A 14,547-nucleotide genomic window follows, 5' to 3' on the forward strand; every position below is an offset into this window, starting at 1 on the left:
TGTAACTTTTGTGCACACATCAGCTTGTATTTGTGCTGATTTCTACATTATTTAATCATGAAAGATTAATTGAGGAGTAGCAGAGTTTGTCGACCGTAACGCTGATTGCTGTGCTACTACAGTCATGCTAATGTTTTCCTTTTCTGTGGAAATGTGTGACCACGCAATGACAAAGTGTGAGACAAAGGTGATGTTGACGCTGTGACAACACCATCATTACCCCCCTGCTCTCACTCCTACCTCTGATTGTGTGAATAACACATTACATTTTCTGCTGATAAATGGAGAGAGACTGTAATTAAAGAAAGCAGGAAGGCATTCGGGCTAATATAGAACGACATCCTATTTATCATATGGGCTGCTGGACCAGGATGGCAGATAAATCAGACAATTGTTGGTTTAACATGTGTGCTCTGTCACCAGTTGTCAATGTTGTTGTTTTTTTAACACAGCAGCTTCAGTCGAGTGCTTGGTAAACGCACTGGATGGCTTTGAAATAACAAAATATTCACAGCGTAAATGCAAATTAAATTTCCTCATAATTAATTGTTAAAAAATGTGGAGCAGCATTAGGACTTCTCTTGTACTTGTATCATCGTTTTTTTATGTCCATACACTAGATTTCTATCCCGCTGCTGCTTGTGGATGTGGTTACCAAGGTAACATCTCTAGTGGCCTGCAATTTGAGAGTATGGTGCCCTGTAATGTTGCCTCCATGTTACCATAGCAAATTTCTCTGTTCTACGGCACACACTGTATGTGGGGGCTTAGTGGTCCAGTGCTCCTCAGTGCAGCAAACACTAAGACAGTTAATTCAGGTTTATGGGAAAATCCATATTGTGGCAGTGGTTCAATGAAAGACTTTTTTGGCTATATTTATTTAATTCATTCAGCTGTTTTTGTCTTAAAATCTTTTCACTTATCAAAATATAATATGATGTTATACGCAAATTAATTATTGCTATTACTTTTTAAAGTAACAATAGTGCTACCTAAGAAAATACTGTTACTAATACAAGGTATACTCCAGCAATAGTAATGAAAACACCAACAAAACACCATAAAATAAGAGAACGAAAACTACCGTTGCATCTGACAGCATTTCATATCATTTGAAACTACTAGCAAAAAGCTAAATCATCCCAGCGCTTTAAATAGAATACCCACTGTGCACAGGCCCAACTAGACAAGGGGAGCAAAGGAACCGTATGCATTATACATTGTGCAAAGAGTGCATTACATTTATAGCCCCGTGTACTCTCCTGAAGAGATGACTTAACAAGAAAGCTTGTACAAGCATATATTCTTGGTTGGGAGTGAAAGCCGTTGGTTTTTCAAAAAGCGAGGCTCTGGGAAAACATCTCTGTTATTCTAAAGCAGTTTCACTAATTTGAAATGCAAAAATATGTATGTTAATTCAATCCGGAAATATTTGAAGATACAGGATTATCAGCTCATTGCAAAAAGCTACATTGTCGATTTGTAGTAGTATAAGAACAGCTGGTGTATTATGTGTTTGACATTCATGCTTTCGCTGTAGATCTTGCTTCCAAAAGGTTCCTTGAAACGCAAAACAGTCCCGAGGTCAGAAGTCCAATCAGAACGGAAAAGAGCAATGAATTGCAAATTCAACTGTGGGTATACATTTGTGCAAAGCTCATTAAAAAACGAAATATGACCGTCAGCAGATGCATGAATTAAGCAAATTCTGCCCTTAAAAAGAGCAATGCGACTTTGCATTGCCCTTTTGATTTAAAGCTCAGAGTCTATGTTTGCTGTGGTGCAAAGTGAATGCTGTGGTTTCAGGTAAAGCAAACAGAGGTAGTAAAACTGTGGATTAATATATCATTCCTTTGGAGCATGGCTGTCACTTTAATAGAGACGTTGACTATTGCATATTCAAGTATGTGCTGCACTAGGCTGCATTAGCCAATCACGAATGCTGCGTGCTGCCATTGGCTGAGCTTCAGAGAGAGAGCCGTGTACTGTGCTTTGGCTGACGGGTGGAGGAGGGGGACGGGGGTTCTGTATCGTCTCTGCACTCTCCCATTCAACCTCTGTAGTCAGCAGAACGAGCAGCTGAGCGGAGCGGCACAGCATCCACGGCTACAGCATCCTGGAGATGTCTGTGCTCAATGGAGGAGAGGGAGGGGGGAAAAAAGAACAAGTGCCAGAGAGAGAAGGGTAGATCCACACGTGAAGCAAGACTGAGAGAGGAACAGCAAGAACAAAAGTGGCACAGGAAAGGAATTGAGTAAACACGCGCTGCCCGAGTGAGGACCACTGCAGCTGCACTAAATCTGGGGCTGTCAGGCCAACCCTCAGCAGAGCAGTGAGTGAAAGAGAGAGAGAGAGAGAGCGAAGGAGAAGAACACAGGATTTGAAGAGAGCTGATCGCATCACTCTGGACAAGCAGGGATGGGAACCCTGAGAGCTTCTCCATCAGCAGATCAAACTTCACTCAGGAAAAGTGCCTTCGGATCACCAGTCTGAGCCTGTCCCTTCAGAAGACGGAAGAAAACAAGAGAGTTAGTTCCCCGAAAGGTGAAACCTCGCACAGGATCTCTGATCTACTGCTCTGCCAAGTTCAGCTCAACTCTCTGCCGTCCTCTTCCCAAGTCCCCCGTCGGTCCTCCCTCGCACCTGCCTGCTGCCGGTGAATGTCTTCTCTGCATGAACTCCCACTGCTCGGCAGTTGAACACACTCATGGTCGATGCCAAGGGAAGGAACATGAAATGTCTGACTTTCTTCTTAATGCTTCCCGAGTCAGTGAAAAGCAAGTCAAGTAAAAGCTCCAAGAAAGGGAATGCCAGCGGCAGCTCCAAGCTGCCTCCTGTCTGTTATGAGATAATCACTCTGAGGAGCAAGAAGAAGAAGAAGATGGCAGCAGACATTTTTCCCACCAAAAAGCCGGCATCCACCACCACGGTGCAACACTACCAGCAGCAGAACCTCAACAACAACAACACCATACAGAACTGTAACTGGCAGGGACTCTACTCCACTATAAGAGAGAGGTAGGTACAACAAACATCATTCTGCAGGCACTACAAAATAATTACTGTGGATCTGAATTGTTTTTTATCATCAAGAGTTAATTCAGTGGAGATGATTTTGAAATTGTAATCTGAAAAGTTCAAGCATATTTTAATTGCCAATTTTCTGATCAGAACATCCATTAAATCCAGAAAATGTACCACTAAACACTTAGTTAAGATAATTACTCACGTGTACTGAGTCTGTGTGAGATGTTGTGTGAATGTGTGTGTTTGTGGGAGAGTATGGGTGTGTGTGTCTGTGGGAGAGGATGGGTGTGTGTGTTTGTGGGAGAGTATGGGTGTGTGTGGGAGAGTATGGGTGTGTGTGTTTGTGGGAGAGTATGAGTGTGTGTGTGTCTGTGGGAGAGTATGGGTGTGTGGGGGAGAGTATGGGTGTGTGTGTCTGTGGGAGAGTATGGGTGTGTGTGTCTGTGGGAGAGTATGTGTGTGTGTGTGTGGGAGAGTATGGGTGGGTGTTCCCTCTGCCCTGCCCTCAATCTGCCGGGGGTATCTCTGTTTACACCCTCTCCCGCTCCTGCAGACGTTGCTGCTCTGACATAACAGAGGGCGGACAGGCACCGGGTGTGTTGGATGTGCACAACAGGCGGAGGCTGCTCTGTGCTAAAAGCAAAATATTTACCTTGGCCTATCAGTAAAAGACCCCAGCTGTCCAGAGTAAAATGTGTGCTCGCCGACCTGGCTTTGTTGTCTCTCCAGAACATCATGGGGCTGTTTACCCACCCTGTGACATGTTCCACCATTCAATAATATATGAACGCAGCTTTATTGTTGGTCCCATTCTTTCGCGGCGGGGATTTTCCGTTCAGTTCATTGTCTCGTTTGTCTGTCTTTATGGAGATATAAAAGATAAGGTTGAAAAATGATTTGGCTGCGCGCTCTGTGGGAGATTTATGAGCCAATAAAAAGTCTTTGGTCTTTAGGACACTTTGAAACAATCATGAAACTCTTGTCGTCAGAAAAGCAGGAAAAAGAATATGTATGTTTTTACACAAACAACATAAAATGTGTTTTATGGGCTTTGATCCTGCTTTAATCCCACCACACTATCTTCAAGATATGCTTTCTGCCTGTTGTCTTTTTCTCCTCTGAAGTAAATGTACACAATAATGGGTTTTTCTCTGTTTATCCCTTTGTAGAAACTCAGTAATGTTCAACAATGAGCTGATGGCAGATGTTCACTTTGTGGTGGGTCAGCCTGGAAGAACCCAGCGGCTGCCGGGACACAGAGTAAGATTTCCATCCACCTGTAAAATCACGGTGTAGCAGGGAGGAAATGCATGTTCATTAACAGCAACCACCCTACTACACCCTGCTCATATCATATCAGCAAAAAAATTTAAAAGAATCTAACTCACTGCCGGCAGTAATGAAACTGAAATCCTTTGTGCTCCGCTCTCACTTCCGCACCATGTGTCTTTTTTCGAGACAGTCCTCAATTATTTATGTAAATGAGGCTGAAAGATAGAGGCACAGAGTGAGCGAAGGAGGAAGGGATATCCTCTTCAGCAGTCAGCTCACAGAATGGATCGCCTTTGTCTGGGCTTTAGCTCAGCGTTTTAAAAACCACACCGCAATTACTCAACTTTTAAACACATCCGACAGAACCCATTCACATTAATAAGGTATAGAGCAGGGTTGCCTTAGCGCTGCATTTCACACTCTTGAAATACTGTGGTACTCATTTACTTGATTAGATTGTGAATTTTGAAATTAATGTACAGTGAATTCCACTATTAAAATCTTTGGTTATCATGATTGGGCCCATACTCACAGGTTGATACCCTCTTATACACTCCTTTGTCTCTTTGTCTAGTCCATCCTCTGACCTCATAACTCTTTCAAGATGATCACATTAATGATTGATCACGGTTTATTGTTGTGATGTGATGTCTTCTCTAATTGAATATGATCCTGACATTCACATTAAACCCGATGGATGATTTGGGAGCCTTGAATTGGGCTTGGACATCCATTCCAAAATCTGCACTGTATAGCTCATCGTCTTTTTGTTCTTTATATGGGATCCAAATTTATTGTCTGTGATTGGAAGCTGCAGTGCATTTATAGAATGCCGTTATGGAAGGTCATTCTGGATGACTCGACTGCACTTTATGCTGAGACATTATGCCAATGGGATATAATGGCATCCGGCGCAGCAATCTTTCTTGTGTCCACTTGGCAGGAAGTCAGATAACAAAGTTGCAGTATATCCTTCCAAAAAGGAGGATGCAGCCAGCAGCTAAAACCAGCGATATACTGTATATATATGTATATGTGTATAGCTGTAAAACGCAATGGGTCAAGAGGTGGGACTAATCTTACTCAAATATGTTTCATCTATATACTAGTCTCTTAATCCCAAATAAAAGAGGAACTGTCATTAAGAAAAGAAAAGAAACATGAATTTCAGTGAGTAACAACAACAACTGCATTGTTTTCAGACTAGAAAGCTTTAGAATGGATTCACTGCAATGCAATCACACAAGAGAAACTCTGTGTGCCTTTTTGAGAAAATATTTACCACCCACACACCCACCTACACATGCACATGCACACTCGTAGGCACACACACACACACACACAACCATATAAACTAGACATGCGCACAAAGACCTAAAACACCAAATGAGTACAATTACAGGAATCACAGTCTTGTATACAGGGCTTAATACTGAAATAATTAGGGTCCTTATGTTGCATCTGATTTCATCATGAATTCAGATTAGTCATTAATTTCTGTAAATTGAACTTTTGTTGGACCCGGTTTCGGTTGTGTTATTAAGATATCCAGTTTTTTTTCCCCCCTTTTCTTTTATCAGAGGCAATATTTTTTCATTAGAAATCCGCCTCCTCCTGCTCCTCGGGCGAAATAGTAACTGACAGAGCACTGCTCATTATGTGAGAGACTTAACAGGGTCAATCTCTCAAGTGATTAGAATTGAAGGGTTGTTCAATATTCATGAAGATATTAGTGTTTTTATGTTAAGAGACAGAGCTACATGTGAACTATTTGGATTTACTACCTACTTCAAACTACAAATGCTTTTGTTGAAATGTCCCAAATTTCTTATGGTTTCCATGCGATATTGGCACCTTTTGTTTTTCCTCTTTTCCCTCCGTCAGTTTGTTTTCTCTTCTTCTTCCAACAGTATGTTTTGGCTGTGGGCAGCTCAGTGTTCCATGCCATGTTTTATGGTGAATTGGCTGAAAACACGGATGAAATCCTTATTCCAGATGTGGAACCAGCAGCATTTCTGGCAATGCTTAAGTAAGGATTCGTCTGTCTTAGCTCTTTGGCTGGCCCCGTTCTTGTGATGTTACAGTGCTTTCTTCAAAAGCAGTTTTTTTTTTTTTACATTAATGCTCTTAAAATTCCATGTTAGTGAAAAAACAAACTTTGATAAAACCGGTCTAAATCTATCCCTAACATGTCTTGGATAAGTCCTTACCGACCTTGTCATGTAGTTTATTCCTGTTACTCAGAGATAGAATCTATTTTTGTCTATTTTCATTTCATTATACATTTAACTTTTCACACTGAATTTGTCCATATTGTTCTCCACCTCCTCCTTGCTGTTCGCCATCTCTTTTTTAAGTAGTGTTTCTCTGCGTCCTTGCAGACAAGCTACAGTAGGTGCTACACCATTCTGTTGGCTGCTCTGATTTGCAGTGATTTCACTTTTTATAACAACAAATTGTCTTCAACTTGGTTGTGACCAAATCCTGTAATTTGGTCAGTTATTACAGTTATTTCATATCGATATTATTATAAGAAATGTCAGCCAACATGCTCACACTATATCGCTCTGCATATGATATGTTTTTGCTTCTTGCTCTTTGGCGTTTAAACTGCTGTCAATAAAACTAAGAAAGTAAAAATTTTATGTCAACAGGTACATTTACTGTGATGAGATTGACCTGAGCGCCGACACAGTGTTGGCCACTCTTTATGCTGCCAAGAAGTACATTGTCCCTCACCTGGCACGTGCCTGCGTCAACTTCCTGGAGACCAGCCTGAGTGCCAAGAATGCATGCGTGTTACTCTCCCAGAGCTGCCTGTTCGAGGAGCCGGAGCTGACACAGCGCTGCTGGGAGGTGATTGATGCCCAGGCAGAGCTGGCGTTACGCTCGGAGGGCTTCTGTGACATCGACGCCCAGACCCTGGAGAGCATCCTACAGCGAGAGACGCTAAACGCTAAAGAGATAGTGGTATTCGAGGCGGCGCTCAGCTGGGCCGAAGCTGAGTGCCAGAGACAGGAACTCACTTCTTCAACAGACAACAAGCGCAAGGTTCTGGGCAAGGCCATGTTCCTGATACGTATACCTACAATGGCTTTGGATGATTTCGCCAATGGAGCAGCCCAGTCGGGCGTGTTGACGCTTAATGAGACTAACGACATCTTCTTGTGGTACACTGCAGCCAAGAAACCCGAGATGCAGTTTGCAAGCGAGCCCAGGATGGGCCTGACACCCCAGCGCTGCCACAGATTCCAGTCCTGTGCCTATAGAAGCAATCAGTGGCGATATCGGGGCCGCTGTGACAGTATACAGTTTGCAGTGGATAAAAGAGTTTTCATTGCTGGGTTTGGACTTTACGGATCTAGCTGTGGCTCAGCAGAGTACAGTGCCAAAATCGAGTTGAAACGTCAAGGAGTACTGTTGGGACAAAACCTCAGCAAGTACTTCTCCGACGGCTCCAGCAACACCTTCCCGGTGTGGTTTGAGTATCCAGTCCAGATTGAACCCGACACATTCTACACTGCCAGTGTGGTTCTGGATGGAAACGAGCTGAGCTACTTTGGACAGGAGGGGATGACAGAGGTGCAGTGTGGGAAAGTGACATTTCAGTTCCAGTGCTCCTCTGACAGTACTAACGGCACAGGGGTGCAGGGGGGACAGATTCCTGAGCTCATCTTCTATGCTTGACCAGACCTGTGCACATGTATGACTGATTTTCAATGCACTTATGGAAAATTGAAAACGATCACTTTGTGAAGCGTCACTTTCTGTTATTTATTTTTGGTCACTACTGTGCTTAAAAAAAACTAAAACTGATTTGAGAAGTGTGAAAGGGTCTTTGTTTGGTTTGGGATTTTGTAAACGGACCACTTGAGTAAGACCAGGTCTTTTTCAAGATGTGGGATTGCCGGATGAACAAAAGTTCTAAATGATGAAAAAAATATCTTGCACTAGACGTGCATGTACATATGAACATATGTAAATTCTGAAATGTATATGATGCCACAATTGAGGCCAACGCTGGCCACAAAGATATCTTATATGATGAATATGCTACAGTATGTTTATTATGTCTATGCTTGCATAGAATGCACATATAGAGCAGCAATACTTCACATTCTATAATCTTCAATGAGCATTTCCTGTCATGACTCAGTCTGGTCCATCAGTATAAAACAATAGAAGTCAAAAATGGCTGTATGATACTCAAAGCAACATTTCAAGGCCATGATTACAGTCAGAAACACTGTTTGTCCTGTTGTAGTGTGCAATACCCATTAGACATCTGTATTTGAGTGGTTTCAATTGAATCTGCAGCTTTTTGATACTTTGAATCTAGTAACAGGACACTTAGAGAGGGCTTGAGGGGTCTTAGAATAGGGAGCACTATATATAATGAGACACACAACCCCTACAGTATGTCTCTGTAGCATGTCGCTCTGCACTACACTCATCTCAGTCCACTCCAGTGAGGTATCATTTAGCTCAGTTTTATTATGTTAATGGCTATAGAATGAACTCAAAGTGACCATTCACCACGATGAGGTGGAGCGAAAGATTCCTTTGGTTTTCCGGCGTCTGTCTGCACTGCAGTACTTACGGCATGGGCAGATCAGTGCCGTTTCATCTGACGTGTGCTACTAATTGACATTGCGCCCCGGTTTTGTTTACAGCCAAAAGATCAAGGATTGATTTAATGTTAGATGCTTTTTATCTAATGAACATTCCTGACTCTGCTTTAAAAAACCCTGTGCACTCTGAACTGCTGAGCACTCCCTCCCAATGTGATCATACCGTGTCAGTATTTGCAGGAGCGTACTGCACATGCTACAGAATTGCACTGATGTTGGTTTCGTAATTGGATCAGTTTTGATTTCCTTTGTTATTTTCGAATTCATTTTTGATTCAATGTTGGCCGACGACAATAGATGGGCAAACTGAGTGTTCATGTCCCGTGTTTACGTGCTACAGTGCTGGGAGACCAACGAATGTGTATGATTGTTGATGATGCAAATAAAAAAAAACAATACAAGTGGTACATATTGGTTGTGTGCACCATCTGTAAAGCACAGTGCTACATACAGTGAAATTAGATGATGGGGACAGATGATGCCCTTCAGCACTGCAGTGATTTACAATGCCAAGGAGACCTGCCTGTTGATTGATGATTGCTGTCTCGATGCAACTTCTACAACATGAGTTTTGTCTCTCAAAAACTAACTCTATTTGCATCCCCCTGAACTATACAACCCGAACACACACCCCCCCCCCGCGCTCCCTAATAAGAATTTTTATAGGCTACAGCTTCAAAGAACGGCTTCTCGATGTGCAATCCCTTCTATGATAAACAAGCTTAGCAAACAATCGAATTGTTGAAACAACCTTGAGTTTTTACAGACTGCATTCATAAAGACCGGCTCCTAGACATGACCATCCAGTTTCAGGAGACAGAGAAAGAACGATATTAGGATCCCAAATGTCTAAAAAAAAAAAAAATTAAGTGGTGAATTCCCAAAATACCACACTGGTTGTTTGACTGGCTGTCTGACTGCTGATAAGAAAAAGACGGGAAAAAAAGAGAATTTCATATCTTTGTCTCACAGACACCACTTACAAGTTGTGCACTTGTGTTGCAGCCACAGTTAAAAATTCCAGTCACAGACACACTTGCCCAAAAAACGGACAAAACAATAAATTAAAAAAGCAACTTCATCGATTTTTTTAAGTTTTACCTTATCTCAGCGGCTGATGTGCTGCAAAACTCGTGAGCAGGACGAGTCATTAACTGAATCTCATATCTCTTCATGAACTGTATGTTCAAAAACATGATCACTCTTGAGAGTTTATGGCAGGTACTTGATTACAGAGGCACTCAATAAGGCTGAAACCAAGTTTGACATTGCCAATGAGCATGAAGCCCCTTGATGAATTGAACTCAGTATGTTGGGGGACTTGGTGCTAGAGCACGATTTTTCATGATTGTGGCGCTAATGTTGTAAGCAAGATCATTAATTGCACTGGAGGCAGCAAGGGACTAGAATATGCCAGGAGTTAGAGTCAGGCCTGTTTTCCACAGACACAGACACAGACACATGTTTTCATTTTGCAAATGTAACTGATCTATAGCGGGAAAAATTACAATTCAGGTAGAGCTCAGATACTGTGAAATGTAAAAGGACAAGACACTTTCCCTCAATTTGTTCCCTCAGAACAATTCCTACACACGTCTACCTGACCTGACATTGTTTTGGTTTTGGTCACGGTGAGTTCAGAGAGGAGGGGTGCCGCCAGAAGCTCACTGCCAGAGCCGAGGTGGGAGCAGCTCTGCTCTGGCAGTGAGCTGTACAACCCCCTTCCAAAAAATACTGTTGATATAATACTTAGATTTCATTCATCATATGTATAACCATTCATCACAAAGCAGTATTATTCTTCCAAAACACTCTAAGATATCAATCTATCATTGACTAAATATGTGATGAGGCTATATACTTAGTGAGAGATGACAATTATTGAGGGAAACCAATTTTTAATTGCGGTGATGGAATGCAACTGAATCCTACAGGGCTAAAATGCATGATTAGGTAACTAATTAGAATTACTTTGTCAAAATAAGGAAACAAAAGATTTTGTATAATGAATTAATAATATAATAATATCATTTTCCTGTTTCATTTTACCACTCAAACTAGCTTATAATTCAACTGTTTACAGTATTACAGCTGTTATATTCACAATTAATCTTAAATGTAAATGGATTCTTTGTACAGTATAGAAACCTTGGAATAAACATGAGGAGGGAATAGGGGGGAAATGGACATGGCGGATACTGACTCAGACCGGGAAAATATTGCACAGGAAAGTCTCATTGAGGATTTAATTACTGTTCAATAAGAATTAAGGATGAAAAGATTCAGTCAGACTTGAGGGAGGACTGTGGATTACCACTGATCATCATTCCTAATGTCCTCTGAGATTGATCGCTCCAAGTGCAGATGAGTCTGTGAGCAGAGCCAAGAGGTTATGGTATCTTAGAGGGATGGTGCGGTTTCCTTACCCTGTGGTTTACATACTTTACACTCACATCACTGACTGCTTTGTGGGGTGCAGGGTTGAATTAAAGGGAATACAAATTCACCAAACTCCACCAGCACAGCTCCAACAACAGGGGGGAAAATGAAATGGTGAGAGGAACCACGTTCTGTTTTTAACCATATTAGCCATCAGTCTGATCACTGCAGGCAATCCCAGATCCACTCCTCAACATCCCGATAATTTCCATCTGAGCAAAAATGTCAATGAATTAATAATGGCCGAAGAAAAGAGGAGGGAAACACAGCTGTGGGTTTAAAGAATTCATCAAAGAAAATAATTTAAAAACATGTTTTTTAATTCAACAAATCTCACAGGAAATCTCCAGGCCCTTTCCCCTTACTTCCCCTTAAACCATATGTTTCCTCTAAAGGTTTACATGTATCCGCATACTGTGCAGCGGCGATAAAAGTACAGGTTATGTTTCATACTGTACTGGGGCGTTCTAGGTGTAAACCCAGCCCATTAACCGTTACGAGAGCATCTGGCTCGGGCTGCTCAAGGTTAAAATGAATTGCTGTAATCCAGTCAGATGAAAAAAGGTATATCGGAGCCCCCCCACCACTCTTATGGCACTAACCTGAGCCCACTGGCAGCCAGTGCGGCAGGAAGAAGGCAGGGGGTGAGAGGAGAATGGGAAAGGGTAGGATGGGGGGAGCAGAGTTAAGTGGCAAGCCTGGCCTGACTAGAATTCAGACGACACGGCCATTCCCTTGATAATTATCACACAGGTGATTAGCGGACAGCCAGAGTCAGCCATTAATCACATGTGAGAATTGCAAAAAGGTCACAGGGATCAAATCCAAGGTGCAGGTGGAGACAGAGAGAAGACACGAGTTTGACTGATTACAGCGGCCCTCCCTTCCCTGTCATCCACCATTTTTTTAAACCTGCGCCGCTAAAAAAGACCTGCGAGATGTAAAGGATATTATTTCAAAATAATCTCCTGTCTCAAAGCTTCTGCCTCCAGTCACATGCACGGCTGGGATGCACTGCGGGGAATCGAGCCCGGGATTGTGCGTCTCATTTATCTATTTATTTATTCATTGCTACCAGGCAGAACTGAATCGTTTCAACAGGCTGGAGAATTGAGGGGGCCAGCTTTTATGTTAGATTAGCCTGTTTATGGCGATGTTGCTCGGCTGCAGATGGATCAATACGGCTGGGATTTCGGGAGGTAAGCGCTCCGAGTATCAGGTGAATTATGATTGCTGAAACGCAGGAGAAAATACGCTACTGGAGGACAATGGGTGCTGTAGAGCCTATTCAACCCCCCCAAAAAAAGTATTGGACACACACTAACCGTAAATTGTATTATCTTCCAGTTGTATAGAGGTAAACACCCTGTTTACATAATTGTGTGTTTGTCCTATGAAATACGATCCCAGGCGGTGTCTGAATGCCGCACTGAGGCAAAAAGTAGTTCTTTCACGCACTGTGAAAACTGAATTTGTTGGTGATGCATTATGCAAATCAAGCTATTTATTCCCACAACTACAGTCTTGTATATCTGTCACCCACAGCCAATACGGGCGAGGCTTGATCAAAACCTTGAGTGTTGGCAGCTCCCCACTGAGAGAGGTGATGGGGGCTGAGCATGCTACTTTTTGGATGTATCGGGAGCCTCTATTCATACTGAAGCATGTCCTCTAAGGCAGCACCGTGGCTTTGATAGTATGGAGAGAGAGGTCCTTTCTCTCCCCGGGGTCTGATATAATGAGAGTGAGCTTACTAAACATGAGCTGCAGCTCCAGCCTGAAACAGCACAACAAACAGCAGTGAGTCAGTCGTACACATGCTCTCACTCTCTCTGGGTGAGCTATGCTAGGGGGGCTAATGGGTTTTAATGTGTGATGGAGAGTGATACAGAGATGAAGAAAGAAAGCAGAGAGGGGAAAGGGCCGCGGTTTTTACGTCCATTCATTCAGAACTCCCAACACAGGACATCCTTCCAGTTTAATTATTTCCTGTCGGCTCGGACAAAAGTGACTGATTTGAAACGCTTGCATTCAACTGTTTGCATTTGTAGGAATTTGAATAGGAATGTATTATTTGGTCACTGCCGGAATAATGGTTCAACTGCGCCCATTTCTCATATTGAGTCATTATCTGCTTTGGGATCTTATCACATGGCAGCGAGGTAATCAACAGACAATGCTCGCAACAAGGTGTTCCTTTTGTCAAACAAATGAGCAATATCAACTGGACGGACAGTCAGCACAATTTAACAATGCGGCAGTACAGAAATGCATCCCCTGTCCCCGAATACACATTTACAAGAGGGAATTTCATTTGCCGAATGCCCATTTTCGCTCAGTTTAACCTTAAAGTGACCGAACAGTTCCCCACCCTGGCAATTTCTGTCTGAATTATTGAGAGGAGTATAATAGCATCTATAGCGGAGCACTACTGCACCTGAGTTCTTTGAAATCCGACTGAGCTCTAAGAGCCGGCGTTTCTGGCCTAATTTAAGAGGTGGAACGCTGTCTCCTGTTTTCTCTGCCCTTTTTTATGTCCTGCTTACCACAGGGGGAAACCAGCCCCTGTGTCTAAAAGTTCAAACAATTAGCATCGTTCCAGAAGGCATTACCTAGGCAACAAAGCGTAATGTAAAAGCGCCACACAATTAATTACATCTCTGAAGCAGAGGCTCTGTGTTCAGGATGGAGGATACAACACAGCTCCACATTTCTATGATCCGTCTACATGAACCACCCAACAGCTGCACGATGAAGGCCTAACTGTCAAGAGGATGAAAATGATGTTGGCGAAGCACATAGTTTCCTCTCGACTTACCATTAACTCAGATAATTAGCCACAGCCGCCTCAACTGTCAGAGCTAAAAATCGGTCTCAAAGTCATCCTGAAATGTCCAAAGTTATTTCTTTATGTTCAACCAGGTAAAGTAAAAAAAGGCAGTCCGGGTTTACACACGGTAACATGAAATGACTGCCCTTCAACATTAGAATATAGCACATATCTTCTCTAAATGGCAGGTGAGGGAGTGGACTCAATGCTCTGTAGCTTTAGATATTTTAGGAGATTTATAGGAGCTGCCATCAGTGTTCATCTAGCCTAACTAAAACTGTCTCTGCCTATGCTTTTTTTTCTGAGCCGGGCCACACTATTCCCTCACTGCCCTCAATAATGGCCTCA

At 42.6% G+C, this 14,547-nt stretch overlaps 1 protein-coding gene across 1 annotated transcript; it reads left to right on the forward strand.

The window, feature by feature from the left end:
- The first annotated feature begins 2,007 nt into the window (after window positions 1-2,007).
- On the forward strand, window positions 2,008-9,337 carry btbd3b (BTB (POZ) domain containing 3b). Its single transcript, XM_035171698.1, has 4 exons — window positions 2,008-3,018; window positions 4,197-4,287; window positions 6,210-6,328; window positions 6,954-9,337. Exons 1-4 carry the CDS (start codon window positions 2,708-2,710, stop codon window positions 7,984-7,986), a joined length of 1,554 nt encoding a protein of 517 aa, XP_035027589.1. The 5' UTR covers window positions 2,008-2,707; the 3' UTR covers window positions 7,987-9,337.
- Window positions 9,338-14,547: the final 5,210 nt, after the last annotated feature.

The sequence above is a fragment of the Hippoglossus stenolepis genome, chromosome 12 (genome assembly GCF_022539355.2).
Source record: "Hippoglossus stenolepis isolate QCI-W04-F060 chromosome 12, HSTE1.2, whole genome shotgun sequence".
In the NCBI taxonomy this organism is placed as follows: Eukaryota; Metazoa; Chordata; class Actinopteri; order Pleuronectiformes; family Pleuronectidae; genus Hippoglossus; species Hippoglossus stenolepis.

Bases quoted from the DNA above. Each gene is read 5' to 3' on its own strand.
- btbd3b (XM_035171698.1), top strand. From the start codon at position 2,708: ATGGTCGATGCCAAGGGAAGGAACATGAAATGTCTGACTTTCTTCTTA. The intron at 3,019-4,196 runs GTAGGTACAACA...ATCCCTTTGTAG, and splicing joins TACTCCACTATAAGAGAGAG to AAACTCAGTAATGTTCAACA. The intron at 6,329-6,953 runs GTAAGGATTCGT...TTATGTCAACAG, and splicing joins GCATTTCTGGCAATGCTTAA to GTACATTTACTGTGATGAGA.